The 15,424-nt window shown below is 39.9% G+C and overlaps 1 protein-coding gene across 1 annotated transcript in view; it reads right to left on the bottom strand.

Moving 5' to 3' along the window:
* TOP1 (DNA topoisomerase I) overlaps window positions 1–15,424 on the bottom strand; it is a 94,693-nt gene that overhangs the window by 28,961 nt on the left and 50,308 nt on the right. The window contains exons 7-9 of the mRNA XM_060617851.3: window positions 14,693–14,768; window positions 11,146–11,252; window positions 3,084–3,199 (exon numbers count right to left, since the gene is read on the bottom strand). Of these exons, the coding sequence (XP_060473834.2) occupies window positions 3,084–3,199; window positions 11,146–11,252; window positions 14,693–14,768 (299 nt within the window). The remainder of the gene's footprint in view (window positions 1–3,083; window positions 3,200–11,145; window positions 11,253–14,692; window positions 14,769–15,424) is intronic.

Below are 15,424 nucleotides of genomic sequence, written 5' to 3'. Positions count from 1 at the left end.
TGGGATTCTTGGTAGCGTGCACATTAGCAAAAGCTGTTCTAAAGGAATCCTGATGTTACACAATGAAAAATGCTAACTGTAACGTAAATCTGAATGAGGCCTACGGGCTTTGTGTACCTTAATTAGATAATAAAGCAATAAAGGGAAGTACTTGGGAGTTTAATCTACTTTTAGAATAGAGTATCTTTAACCGTGCTCTTAGGGACAATTTCCATTTTTTCTTGAGCATCCAACTTTACAACACCATCTGGAACTAATCCACGGCATAATAATTTGACTATACCTAAAATGCGGTTAAACACCATCCCACTGTCTTGCTATTACATAGCTACTAAAATTCACCAAGGATTTTCACTTTCATTATAGAAAACTAAATCTTAACCAGAAATCCATTCATTTCAAAACTCAGAAGATAACTCATTTCATGATGGCTGGGAAATCATCATCCCTAATTGCGGGATATAGGGAATCATGGCATAAAACTGAAATTGTCAGGGTAGACAGAACTTGTGTGGAATCCGCAACTCAAAAGGCCAACAGGTGGCACCACATTCCCCATTCAAACCTCCTCCCCCTCCCCCCAACCTCCTGCCTTTGAAAGAAGTCATTTTCAGGACAACAGAGTTATTAGCTTTCAAGGCTTTCCCGCACTTCTTCAGCTCTCCCCAACTCAGGTCTGAACTAGAGTTGCCAGTAAAGCTGTAACATGTTTCTTTTTCTTTTTTAATGTTTATTTATTTTTGAGAGAGAGACAGAGCATGAGCAGGGGAGGAGCAGAGAGAGACAGAGGGAGGGAGACACAGAATCCAAAGCAGGCTCCAGGCTCCAAGCTGTCAACACAGAGGCCGATGCGGGGCTCGAACCCACAAACCACATGATCACGCCCTGAGCTGAAGTCAGATACTTAACCGACTGAGCCACCCAGGCGCCCTGTAATGTTTCTGATATAAAGGAAAATTTAAGTCACTATAAATTTAAGTCACTATATTCAAGTCACTAAAAATAAAATAAATGAAATAAAATAAATGGCAAGAAAAGAATGTAAACTGTTCTTAGGTCTGTTTGACATAAACCAATATCAATAAATATTTGAAAAACAAAAAAATGGAGACTCTTTGGGCAATTTTACTGAATTCTGTACCAACAGAGGAAGGAATTTTGATGCCTCCTGTTTTAGATGAGCTGTCAAAAGAGGAAATGACAGCTCCCCAGCAGCAGAGTGGTGGGAAGAGGACTAGAAGATTCCTGGCAATGGGAGCACTTTGTGGAAAAGCCTGAGCTCCAGGAAGAAGAAACTGCTGAGTCAGAGCTGAAAACTGGAGGTTCTCAAGAGAGGCAAATCACTGCTTCAGCAAGCGGGTGCCCTGCCTCCCTGGCAGTTCCAAAGGAGTCTGAGAACTCTTTTCCCTAGAGAGCAGGCAGGACTTACAGTATCAATTTGGACCAGTAATTCAAATACAACATCCTAACTTACTGCACATTGCGAGTTTACGTAATCAAAGGGAAGAAATACCGGTGAGAAACCCAACTGAGAAAATGATACAGCTGGAGCTCCTATAATGGAGCACTGGCCAAGAATGAAGGAAAGGACCACAGTGACCAGTGATGACTGGTTCAGGCCTTGGCTTCCCATCTTGAAAAAGAGAAACCCAGAGACTAGAGAATCTAGCTTTCCTTCAAATCATTTTGAACCTCAAAATGGGGCTTTACTAGTTGAGCTTTCTAAAGCTCTTGGTAAGTCCAGACATGAGCTACAAAATACATGGCCTTTTAGGATTGTCTTCTTCCAAGGTTCTAGGCTCTTTTTCCTCATTGGAGTTTGGCTTTGGAGTTATATTTAAGTAACCAATTATGAGAGCTAATAGAACTGTGTCCTGTGTGCTCTGGTCGACACAAGTCAGAATGTTTATATGATGCAAGTAATTGTCATTCAGGCTATAGGGTCCTGGTAGACTGCAAATATCATGCAATGAGAGCCTGGTCAATATTGTCCATTGCTGGGTCTTGGTGTCTAACACAGGCACACTGAATAAAAAATGAATTCCAGCTTGCCAAGCTTGACACGTCCCCCACTTGCAAGACCCAGTATAAACTACTACCTTTATCTATAAATACCTGTGGTCCTAAGGCCATTACTGGCGGACAAAGAGATGTACGAGAATTTTCCTGAGTGTGTTCACCACTAATGCCCTTAGGCAGTTTTCCTGCCCAGTATTTCTCAAAGTTTGGTCAGGAGACCCCTTGGTTCAGAACCACCCAATACTATTCCACATCTATTAAATGAGTCCAGATCCACCTAGCAAATCTTAAGCATGTAAGGGTCTGGGGGAAAATGCTCTAGCCATTAATGGATAGAACTCTTGGAATGAGGGAGATCAGTTGAACATTCCCATCTGCACAGTGCTACACTGCAAACAAGAAGAATGTCAAAGGTACTCTTCAATTCTTCAACCCAAGGACAGAAACACCAATGGTAGTTAATGGACAACTCTGAGTGTTCTGAGAGAAGCGCATAGGCAGGGCAGTTCTTTACAGCAGCCTATGAAATCTGACTGCACATATAGTAAAGGCATATTGTTGTGCTATGTACAGAGTGATTGACACCGACCAGCCCTACCTAGAGGCTGATGGCTGACTAATCTTCAACTGAATACTAGTACTATTTCTCATGATGAGCAGCTTATCAGCTTGCATTACATTGCTAAGGTAAAATACTACCATTCAAGTAAGGCTTTTCTAATATATCTTGCAAAAAGTGGCTTCTCAGAAATGAAGTTCAGATAAAAAACATTTAACTGGGGGACCAAGTGCTGTAAGCTATGTGGAGGGAACTTTTGGGGACCATGTAATTAAAACATTATTAATAGTCCCTTTTTCTCAAGGCAGTTCCTTCATCACCAAATGAGCCTTTAAGAGGTAAGTAAACACCTGATGACCATTCCCCCAAACCACACAATGACAATAAAACAAAATGAAATAAACAAAAAGGATTATATAGCACAAGATCCCTCCACGTTTTCTATTCCTAAGTAGAAGCAGGCTCTTTTCTTGGCCAACAATTAGACAACCTTGGAATAACTCACCATCATAGTAAAACTTGACATTCTCTGGAAGAGGCTCATATGGTGGAGCAAAAACAGGGCCTTTATGTTCTAGGAATTTCCACTTGATGCCTTCAGGGTAGCGTTCCTCTTCCCACCTTTAAAAGATAAAGTATAACACCGTTCAGTGATCACCTAGTATACAAAGTGTCATTTTTAAATGCCCAAAGAATTTATCGTTCAATTGGTTGATGCTCTAAAATAACTCTGGGCGCCACATTCAAGACCTGGATCAAGAGAACCAGTATTCTTCACCTTCAAAAAGCCAACACTCACAATAAATAAAATGGAATACTCAAGTGAACACAGGAAAATACAGTTCAACAGTTCAGTTCTACGACTGGATACAAGGGATCCCAACTCAAGGACCTTGGCAATAACTGGGAGATATGGAAATGGAAGAGTTGTTTTACCACCATGGTATACATGACAGAGGTAGATGCCAGGTGAAGATGTAGGGAAAAACAACCCTATAAGAAAGCGCAAGACGGAACAGAAGACTGGGAAATAACAGTTCAGTTGGGGTACTGAGTTTAAGGTACTCATAGGTTACCTAGAGCTATCTAACAGACACTGGTAACTAACTGAATGTAAAGTTTAGTGCAAAGAGTTTTTTAAAAACCTTAAAAATGATCAGACATACAGAAAAAGACAAATACAAGGAACACCATATCCCCATCACTTGCGTTCAACAGCTGCTAATATTATGCTAAGTTTCCTATTTTTTGCCATTTCAGCAATGTATGTTGAACCATTGGTTCAACCATTGTTGAACCATTTCAGCAATGTAAACTGCAGATATGATACCTCACCTCTAAATAGTTCACCTGTAAAAATATTCTCTCACATAACTATGATACTATCATATCTAACAAAATTAGCTTCATTCTAATACCTAGACCATACTAAAAACTTCCCAATTATACTCAAAATGTATTTTATAGGCCAGGGTCCAATTAAGGATCATGAATTGAAATTGGCTGATAGGTCTCAAAGTCTTTCTTTTTCTGAATTAGACCCTCTCACCATCATTACCATTTTGTTTTTTTAAGAGTCAGTTGTCTTACAGATAGAATATTTTATTATTACTTTTTGTTTTATTTTAGAGAGAGAGAAAGAGTGCCAATGGGGGAGAGGGATGGAGGGAGGGAGTGGGACAGTGCGGGGGGGGGGGGGGGAGGGAAAGAGGAGGGAGGGAGGGAGAGAGAGGGAAAGAGGGGGGGGGAGGCAGGGAGAGAGGGAGAGAACCTTAAGCAAGTTCCAGGCCAAGCGCAGAGCCCAACACAAGGCTCAATCCCATGACCCTGGGATAATTACCTAAGCCGAAATCGAGGGTCAGATGCCTCAGAATAGGATATTTTAAAACTTCATAAATTTTAATCTTCACTATTTCTACTTTAAAATTAAAAAGCTCTAAAGTTCTACAGAATACTCCTAAAGGCTAACTATGCATATTATTTATCATCTTCTAACTACAATATTTTTTCCAACTCCAATATTTTATTTTTTATAATTTTAAAAAAATGTTTATATATTTTTGAGAGAGTGAGAGAGCACAAGAGGGGTAGGAGCAGAGACAGGGAGACACAGATTCCGAAGCAGGCTCCAGGCTCTGCTTGAACGCGCAACTGCAAGATCATGACCTGAGCCAAAATTGGACACTTAACTGACTGAGCCACCCAGGCGCCCCTTATTTTTTTTTAAGTGTTTGTTTATCTTGAGATAGCAAGCGCACCCACAAGCCAGTGAAGGGCAGGGTGTGGGAATCCCAAGCAGGCTCCGTGCCCAGCACAGAGCCTGCTGTGGTGCTCGATCTCACAACTGAGACCATCCTGAGCTGAAATTGAGAGTCAGATGCTCAACTGACTGAGCCACCCAGGTGCCCCTAACTCCAATATTTTAAACGAAGTTCAGAAACATCAAATAAAAATTACACATACCAAATTACTGTAAAAAGAGCATCACTATAAAACCAAAGTCAACGGAGATGATCAAATGATTTTTGACAAGGGTACCAAGACCATTCAATGGAGTATAAGTAGGTTTTTCAACAAATGGCGCTGGGAAAACTAGACATTCACATGCAAAAGAATGAAATTGGGTCCTTACCTTACACTATATGCAAAAATAAGCTCAAAATGGATCAGAGACACAAACAGACAGGCTAAAATTATAAAACTTGTAGAAGAAAACAGAAGGGCAAAAGCTTCATGACTCTGCATTAAGCCATGATTTCTTAGCTAAGACAACAAAAGTACAGGCCACAAAAGAAAAAGACCAACTGGACTACAAAGTTAAAAACTGCACATCAAAGGACACAATCAACAGAGTGACAAGACAACCCACAAATGAGAGAAAATATTTGCAAAGCATTATTATCTGATAAAGGATTAATATCCAAAATAAAGAACTACAACAAAAACAACAAACAATCCAATTAGAAAATAGGCAAAGGAGGGGCGCCTGGGTGGCTCAGTTGGTTAGGCATCCGACTTCAGCTCAGGTGATGATCTCACACTCCGTGAGTTCGAGCCCCACGTTGGGCTCTGTGCTGACAGCTCAGAGAGTGGAGCCTGCTTCCGATTCTGTGTCTCCCTCTCTCTCTGCCCCTCCCCTGCTCATGCTCTGTCTCTGTCTCAAAAATTTAAAAAAAAACACTAAAAAAATATTTTTTTTAAATAGGCAAAGGACCTGAATACACACTTCTCCAAAGATATACAAATGGCTGGTGAGCATCTGAAAAAAAATGTTCCACATCACCAGTCATTAGGAAATATAAAAGAAAACTATGAGATTTCGCTCACACCTATTAGGATGACTATCATCAAAACAAAAACAAACCAGAAAATAACAAGTGATGATGAGGATATGGAGAAATTAGAATCCTGTGCACCGTTGGTGAGAATGTAAACTGTGCAGCCACTGTGGAAAGCAGTATAGTGAATGAGTGCTTGAAAGTTAAACACAGAACTACCACATGGTCCAGCAATTCCATTCCTAGGAATATACCCAAAACAATTCAAAGCAGATATTTAAACAAATTCACAGCAACATTCCATTCCAACATTCATAGCACCACTATGCACAACTGCCAAAAGGTGGAAACAATCTAAGGATCCATCAATAGATGAATGGATAATTGAAATGTGGTCTATACATACAATGAAATATTATTCAGCCTTGGGAAAGACGGACAATCTGACACATGCCACAACACAGATGAACCTTGGAGACATTTTCTTAAGTGAAATAAGCCAGTCACAAAAGGCCATACATTGTATATTTCCACTTACATGAGGTTATGTAATCAAATTCAAAGAACAGAAAGCAGAAAGGTAGTTACCAGGAGCCAGGAGAAAGGGGAATGAGAGAGAGTTTCAGTTTTTGTAAGATGAAAACAGTCCTGGAGATAGATGGGATGGTGCTAAGGGTTACACAACAATGTGAATGTACTTAGTACCACTTAACCGCACACTTAAATGGTTAATATGGCAAGTTCTAGGTTTTTGTATTTTATAACTAAAAATTAAAAAAAAAAAAAAAACCTCAAAGATTTAACAGAATCTTAAATCTAGAAGGAGCACTGCATCGAAGATCCTCAATAACCAACCTACCACTTCTACATATGAAACTGGCAGAATCTCCCAACTAGACACTGGCACAGAAAGGCTTAGATGCAGGAACCCATCCAAATCCCAGAGTCTGTTACTCTCCAAATCATAAAAAAATCCACATGTACGTATATATGTATTATGTGTGTAGGCATGTATATGAAAGCAACTGCAAGAAACCTATGTGCAGCACTGCCAGAGTGACAGTGAGGAGACTGAGAACACCACGTTTTCCCTTATACTGGGACTCGGTTCCATTCTTCTCATCAACTCCAGTGGTGGTGGTTGTTGTTTGGGGGGGAAGGGTAGGAGAAGAGAGGGAGGGAAAGAATCCCAAGCAGGCTCTGGGCTGACAGGGGAGCTGGATCCCCCGAACCGTGAGATCAAGACCTGAGCCAAAACCAAGAGTGAGACACTTAACTGAGCCACCCAGGTACCCCAACTCCGGTGTTCTTTTTTTTTTAAAGTTCATTTATTTATTTTGAGAAAGACAGAGACAGCATGAGCAGGGGAGGGGTAGGCAGAGAGTGAGGGAGAGAGAGAGAATCCCAAGCAGGCTCCACACTGCCAGCTGTGGAGCCTGACCCTAGCCTTGATCCCATGATCTGTGAGATCATGACCTGAGATGAAACCAAGAACCGAGAGTCAGACGCTTAACCAATTGAGCCACCCACGCGCCCTCCAGTGGTTTTTAAATTAAGACTCCAAACTGTTTTTATAATTTTTCCTATTCCAGCATGTTCATCCTGAGGACTCACAATAACTTCTCTACCATTTAAGTAAAATAAGAGATTCAGTGAATCACTCAACACTAAACCTCAGTTTAAACAGAAAGAGACCATATCCTTCAACAGGCTGATATCATCGGATCAACAACTATTACTGTAAATATGAAAACAGTAGTATTGCCCTTTTAGGCCTACATCAATGGCTCACCAATAAAATTAAGAAAAACATGTACCTAGACACCAAAATGACTTCTTTATGGCAGACTTGACTTATGAATTCAAAGTAGGTACCAATGGATAGTAAAATACGCTTGAAAAGGGGAAGGTGGAAATGTGCTAGAAATGTATGTAAGACAGGAAGGTAAACATCCATGTGCTGTGTGAAATCAAGCTCCCTCGCAGTTAAGAAGCACCTCACAGTACACTGTAAATGCGTAATTTTTAAAATTTCAGAAATAAAGCTCAGTTACTACAGCTTTCTTGAAGCTAATCTCTGGAATCAAGGACAGTTTCTCTGGTTTGAGGAGAGTATCAATTCATATTCCATAAATTTAATTATCACTATTACTGATTATATTTCTGAGTCCTGGTCTTTCAACACTAATTCCTTACATTACAATCCTAAATCCTTACAGCATTTTGCCTTTGCTGAAAAAGACTGAAAACTCCATTTAAAGTCATACCTAATACAGCAAACGAACACCCCAGTTTCTAGGTCTTTTTGTGAAGAATCATCTGTTTAGAACAAACATGGGACTTCTGTTCCGACAGGTCAGTCCTGACAGAAAAGTGTGTTTAACTCAAGAACTGAAACCCCATACACCTACAAAGAGTAACCCTCAAAAACAGGGGGGCTCTTGGGTAAATAGGTCTTCACAGACAAGCCTGAGCATACCACAAGCACTTGTAACATGGTTTGTATGGGGGAAATGTGAAAAAATAAAACCCAGAGGGGATCTGAACCATTTTCCCCTCTCCACAATTACCAAAGTGAGGAAGATAAAGATCAAAGTTTTTCTGGTTTCTTTTCGGCAAGATTAACAAGTCTGCAGACTTTGCGGGGTGGGTAAGAGGGGTGGGGGAGAAAAAAGTTCTTCATATGTGCCTGGTGAAGTGTGTAACACTTTCAGTGGGATGCCAAGAGGAATAATAAAAATGAGAGTATCTTCCACTTAAGGTCCCTGACTATGCTGCCAGTGGCAGGCAGACACTGAGGACTAGAAAACTGACTTCAGAGTACAGTACACAACCTACCATGAAAGGAAGAACGGGCAAGCTATCAGTTAAGAGGCCAATCATTTTTGTTCTCTACTTCTAAAAACTTACAGTGTGCCAACAAGCAATGTGCTTAAGAAAGCACAAAATTTAACAATGTATGAGGATAGCATGCATTGGAGGCTATAGTAAAGACAGCTCACCCCCAAACCAACCATCTTCAGTGAAAGACTAAGCAGTCCCACTTAAACCAAAATAAGAATATAAAAATCAAAGGTCATGGTCTCTCGGGATTAATGTGTGGCAACACTGATAAGGATTTCAACCACAGAAGCAAAATTAGACTATTACACTCTTGAAGGGTTATCTAATTCCACACATACAAGGCTGGACCAGGACAAGAGAATGTCTGCTTCAGGGCCCAATAAAAGCCAAGGCTCCACAGGAAGGGGGAAGACAGCAGGGAGCTAGTGATGACCAGGAAATAAACTTGTTGGTTCAGCAAACACTTAACTGATCACTACCTCACCATTCTCGTGACTCCTAATAACAACCCCTAATTTACATAATCATTTCATTTTATCTTAAAACAGTCAACAGTCTATCTCTGAAAAACTCTGAAGAAAATAAAAACACACATCTTTTTGTTTCCTGACTCTGGCCCAGGATTCCTTTGCTCTGTGACTTTCTGTTTCTAGACTTTCCTTTTAACCCCACATATGCTCAAACCAACTATGCCAATTACATAGCTGTGTTGAGCATTTCTGCCACTTTAGCTCTGCTCCTCTCAGTCACCTCCCTGGTGACTGATCCTTCCCTTTTCCTCAGACATGCTGTGTTGGGGAGATTACTGTTCCAAATTACAAAAGCCACAGAGGAAACGCATACTAGTGGGTCTAAAACTCTACACACCAAACTATGAATGGTAGTTACTTCAGAGTTGGAAAGGAAAAACGAGAATGGGAAAAAGAACTCATTTTTTTCTAACTTGTACACCTCTGGATCATTCAAATTTTTTTCAACACAACTATAAATTATATATAATTATACAGTAGTTAAAAAGTTGTAAGAGGAGCGCCTCTTGGGTGGCTCAGTCGGTCAAGTGTCCGACTTCGGCTCAGGTCATAATCTCACAGTTTGTGAGTTCGAGCCCCGCGTCAGGCTCTGTGCTGACAGCTCAGAGCCTGGAGCCTGCTTCACATTCTGTGTCTCCCTCTCTCTCTGCCCCTTCCCTGCTCATGCTGTGTCTCTGTCTCAAAAATAAATAAACATTAAAAAAAAAAAAAAATTAAAAAAAGTTGTAAGAAATATCAGTATTAGGGGCACGTGGGTGGCTCAGTCAGTTGGGCGTCCGACTCTTCGTTTTGGCTCAGGCCATGATCTCATGGGAGATCAAGTTCGTGGGATCAAGCACCACGTCGGGCTCCACACTGACAAGCATGGGGTCTGCTTAGGATTTTCTCTCTGCCCTTCCCCCCATTCGTGCTCTCTCTCCCTCTCAAATAAATAGCTTAAAAAACATATCAGTATTAAAAATACTTGTTTACTTCAAAATTCTAAATAGCTAAATTTATTAAAAAATAAAATTTCCCACCTAAACACATTTCAGAAGTACCCTGTTACTACTCTACTCCTCCCATAAAGACTAAATCTTCACTCCCATTGTCGATGACACTTGTTTTCTTAATTACAACCCTAGATATTTTGATACGCATTGTTTCCTAATCTGAAAGACATTAAACAAAAAGATGTATCATTGATTATTGTTCTTGGCATCTTTCTTTTCCCCTATCCTAAGATGTTTTACTGATCACTTTTCTAAGACCGTTCCTTTCATATTTATGTTAAAAGACCTTTTTTCATATTAAGAATCTCAGTCCTCTGCAAGTATTTTCCCTTATGATTGTTTTTAATGCCATGAATTTGTCGGCCATATGCAACATTTTAGTTTCGATAGACCAATTTTATAAATCTCTTCCTTATGGGTCTGGTTATATATCCTGCTTCAAAAGGTCTTCATTATTCTACAATTATAAAATATTCATCCAGATTTTCTTGTGGAGGTTATTTTTTAAACCTATAAATAGGCAGTTTCCTGAACCTGATTTATAGAATAATCCATCTTTTCTCTATCATTTTAAATGCAACTTTCTTCATATGCCAATTCCTTTAACACACACACACACACACACACACACACACACACACACACACTCACTCTCTCTCTCACTCTCTCTCTCTCTCCTTCTGTAGTTCATTCTGTTCCAGGGTGGGACCAAATTTTGACAACCAGTACGTTGAAACGTAGTTAATGCTTTCACTAGGATGTTTGCTAGGACCTAGAAACCTTATTTCAGCATGTTATTCTGGAAAGATTTTAAGTACTTTCCTCCTCCTCCAAATATCAGGCTATTAAATTTTAATAACACTTTTGTTCAGTTAGGCCGTGGAACCCAAGAGTGGACACTGTAACCAGGGCTGCCATGTTACCATTTCCACTTCTGTTCCTCTTCTTTCTTCGGCTTCTTTTTCTTGCTATCTGGCTCAGGAACTTTTTTATCTTTATCTTTATTCTTGGGTTTTTTCAATTTACCATCCTACAAAGAAACATGGTGAGAAAGCACTTAAGTAAGTACCAATCACATTTTTAGAAGTAGTTCTGAGGGGCCATTAGGAAGAAAAACTGGAACCACAGAATATTACAAGTGGAGAGGTTCCTAAATCCAATCCTCTCAATTTAATAAATGAATGAAAATTTACTGGTCCTTTTCTCTAGAGCAGTATTTCCCAAAATTCCCTGACAAATGATTACCTAAGAAAGTAGTTAAAAACATTCACCATGCATGGAAGAGTCTAGGAAATTATACGTATATTTTTTAGCCTCAGAGGAATGTTTGGGAGAGCACTGCTAATAGAGAGTAATCCCAATGTATTACCCTCACTCGTTTTTAAACCTCTCCCAACACCATCAAATAATGGGTATAGGCCTTGTATTAGACACTTATATACAATTTGAAAGGAAATTCCTGATGGAGTCTAGTGGGGGAATATTAACTATCACTGTTGCTTGCATATAGAGTCACGAAGCAGTAAACAAGTATTTGAGAGGTCCTAAAATGATCACCAATTCCTAGTACAGTAATGTATTTCTCTATGGCTCTTCTTTGAACTGTGACCCTAGATGAGTTGTCATTGTGGCACAAACATAAACAAATACAACTCAGTAACACAGGAGATTAATCTCAAAACACACACATCCAGTAAAAAGTGTGTTATTCAACAGGTAGGGGTCCTGCTCCACAGGATCTAAACTCTTAAAGAATATTTTCCTTTGTCCTAACTATCCAAGATAACTTCTTATTCAGCAAGTTTTATGTAGCTCTGAAAGGTGGTTTTGAGTCCTCTTAAAATCAATTACAGAATGGCAGGGCTTGAATCAAGACCTTTATCGACAGTTTGACCTTTTCCAGTTATAATCAAGGAAAACTCCAAAACAGGGTTTGGTCACTTGTTCAAGGTCCTATATAGCTGCTATTACCAGAAAAATAATAGTGTGACTCATGGGAATGACTGGAATATATAAACATTCTAGGACTACATGACAGGATATAACAATCAGGATAAACTCAGGATTTTTTAAAAACTCTTTTTTTAATGTTCATTTGTTTTTGAGAGAGGGAGAGACAGAGAGAGAAACAAAGAGACAGAGCATGAGTGGGGGAGGGGCAGAGACAGGGGAAGACACAGAATCCGAAGTAAGCTCCAGGCTCTGAGCTGTCAGCACAGAGCCTGACGCAGGACTCGGACCCATGAACCGCGAGATCGTGACCTGAGCTGTAGTCGGACATTTAACTGAGTCACCCAGGCGCCCCAAACTCAGGATTTTAAAGCAAATGATTTTTGGGGTAGAAGGAAGGGGAAGGACTATGATACCAAACTATTTTAAAATAGGAATGGAGAATATAAATGTATGTTTGGGAGGAGAAAGTACTAGAGGATCATATAATCCAGATAATGTTTACTATTTAGGCTGAAACACACCACAGGAAAGGGAAATGTTTTTCAGTTAAGACATTCTCCCTACAGCTTCTGAACACGCATGCAGATGGTCCCATCAAGAAACCACTGGCTACACTGTATGTTTTCAAGCCTCAAAATGGGATAATCAGTCACCAAGAGACTTCCCAACAATTCCCAGAAATGAAAAAAAACCACAGCCAGTTAGTGAGGTTTCAGGACTGCTCCTGCCATCTAGGGTACTGGCCATAATAAGACTGTGTATTAACTCTAGGTCTTTCAGCCTGTGTGGTTTTTTTCCTCCCCTGTAGGAAGAGGGTTGCTGAAAAGGACAATTAAAAATAAAGTTAAGCGTCCTTTTTTCCAAACGGTTTAAAGCAGTTATTACTACCTCCTTCTAAACTGTGAAAAAGGTATTATTTTACATTAGTGCAGCAAAGGCCTAAAGTACAGAAAGCATGGAAAAGCTAAAGTTGTGTGTATTTCTTTACCCACTAGTCTGTACTGATAATCTACACAAAAGTGGGGTGACTACCACAACCACTCAGCATTTCACTCTCGATTCCTTGAGAGGGTGCTCATAAGCTGACACTGCTAAGAACGGGCTAGCAGTCAGGAAAACCAGTTTCCTAACTTAGGACCTGATCATCTCTCTATGGCTCTCCTTCTCATTAATAATCTTAATGTGATTTCACTTCAGACTCTTCTCCCCTCCCGTGGAGTTAAAAGATCAGCAAAGACACGCAGGAGACAAGATAACATGGTAGCTAGTGTAATGGTTCTGGAATCAGAGTGCATGGGACTGAATCCTGGCTTTACTACTTAGTAGTAAGTAGGACTCAAGCAAATGATTCAGCTTCTCTATACCTCAGTCTCTGCATCTGTAAAATGGAGAGACGATAGTAGCAGTATTTACCTCTTAAAGGTGATTGTAAGGATGAAATGAAATCAATCATTCATTTAAAGCACTAATAGTGTCTGGCACACAGTAAGCATCTATTATGTTTAATTTTAATTATTATAAATTTTACTACTACTATAATACATTACTCTTAAAACCCACTGCTCCTATTACTATCTTTACTGCTCATACTCTGATGTGCTAGTGACTTAATACCTGTGAATCCATTTTGCCCATGACCATGGCTAACCACAAACACAGCATAAGAGCCAAGAACTCATTCAACCCCTTCCGAGAATGCAAGATGTAAGACTCCTGTGATCTTCTAACATCTTTCACTTGAATTACTTGCTAATAATAATAACTCTTTAGTATAAGAAATAGGAAGTGTCAAAAGAAGGGACCATATTATTTTAAATCTACTACAAGCATAAAACCGAACCCCTAGAAAAGTACTTGTGATGAGCTGAGATGTTAAGGAAGGTGATAAGCCAGGAGAAGAAGGGAGGAAGAGCATGTGTGTTCCAGACAGAGGGAACAGCATGTGCTACACAAAGCCATGAAGCACAAAAGAATCCAGTGTGGAAAAGAAACAAAGGAGTTCAGTGTGTCTGGAACAAGCTAAATTAGAGAAGAGGCACAAGATGAAGGGAGGTACCAGATGCAGGGGCCAGATCTGGAGGAGTTGTGGTAAAGAGCTTGGATTGCATCATATGTCCAAGCGGCACCCATTAAAGACCTTTAAACACGGAGAGTTACCCTAAGTAAGTGATGAGCAAGCTTTGTTAGATATGAGAGCACTAAAAAGCATTCTTAGGAAAAACTCTTCTAGGTTGTAAGCCAAAGTATGATTTCTTGTTAACACTTCCTCTGCAGGTATGAAGATGGTGTACTTTCTCCAAGAACATCAGCTAGCAGCAGAGCTATGGGCAGTCACCCACGAAGGCTAAGAAAGATCTTAAAACTTGCAGTGCCACAGCAACTGTTACACGTCTTTCTTAGCAGTTCCCCTACGAAAGACCAATAAATTCCTAAAACTCACCTGCCTTCAAAAGCTGTTTTATGGAAAACTCCCTATTCCAAACCCAAGCCTCCAAGGGCCACAGTCTCTTTACTAACCTCTTCTTCCTCCAGTTTTCGTTTCTTCTCTTTCTTGAGATCTTCTGTTTTAATTTTCTTAGGTTTATAATCAGCACTACAAAGGGGAACATGAATATGCAATTAACACAACTTTGACTCAGTAGTTCTCACCAACAGGATCAGGACCTCCAAACTCCTCTTGGAGGCTTCCAAAGCAGGCATGACTATTATTCTTGGCTGGGGATTGATTCCACAGTCAGAACAGGAATGGAGAAAGTCAAGAAGGCCTAACAAGGACTAACAGTTATAGTCCTACATAGAACAAAACATTTATATTATATACAAGCCTGGAAGAGATGGGGGATGGAGGGCTATCTACAGAAACAGACACCACTAGAAGATGAAAGTCTGGGGACCAAATGCCCAGCGCAACAACAGCTACCACAAAGTAATACCTACCTGGAAAGGGGAGGAAAGAAATACTATATGCATTCTAAGTGAATACAAATGAGTTCACCAAGTATTTTCCCTCCTCCCTTTCCACCCACTTTCTATCATAAATCTTTTATAGATTCCTGGAGTATAAGAAGCTATTCAAGATTGAAATTATAATGAGTAGAACTTAACCTCACTGAATCTGAGAAAGAGGTACACACAAGCCTCAAATAATTGTTTTAAGAGCAATTTTATTATCTCTATACACTGAAACTTCACTTAGAATGCATGGACAGGCACAGAACCTAGGAAAAATTGCTTTAACAGTGAAAACTT

The sequence above is a fragment of the Panthera onca genome, chromosome A3, assembly GCF_046562875.1.
Source record: "Panthera onca isolate mPanOnc1 chromosome A3, mPanOnc1 haplotype 2, whole genome shotgun sequence".
Lineage (NCBI taxonomy): Eukaryota > Metazoa > Chordata > Mammalia > Carnivora > Felidae > Panthera > Panthera onca.
Note: the sequence above shows the minus strand (reverse complement) of the source record. Positions and strands in the feature narration are given on the sequence as shown.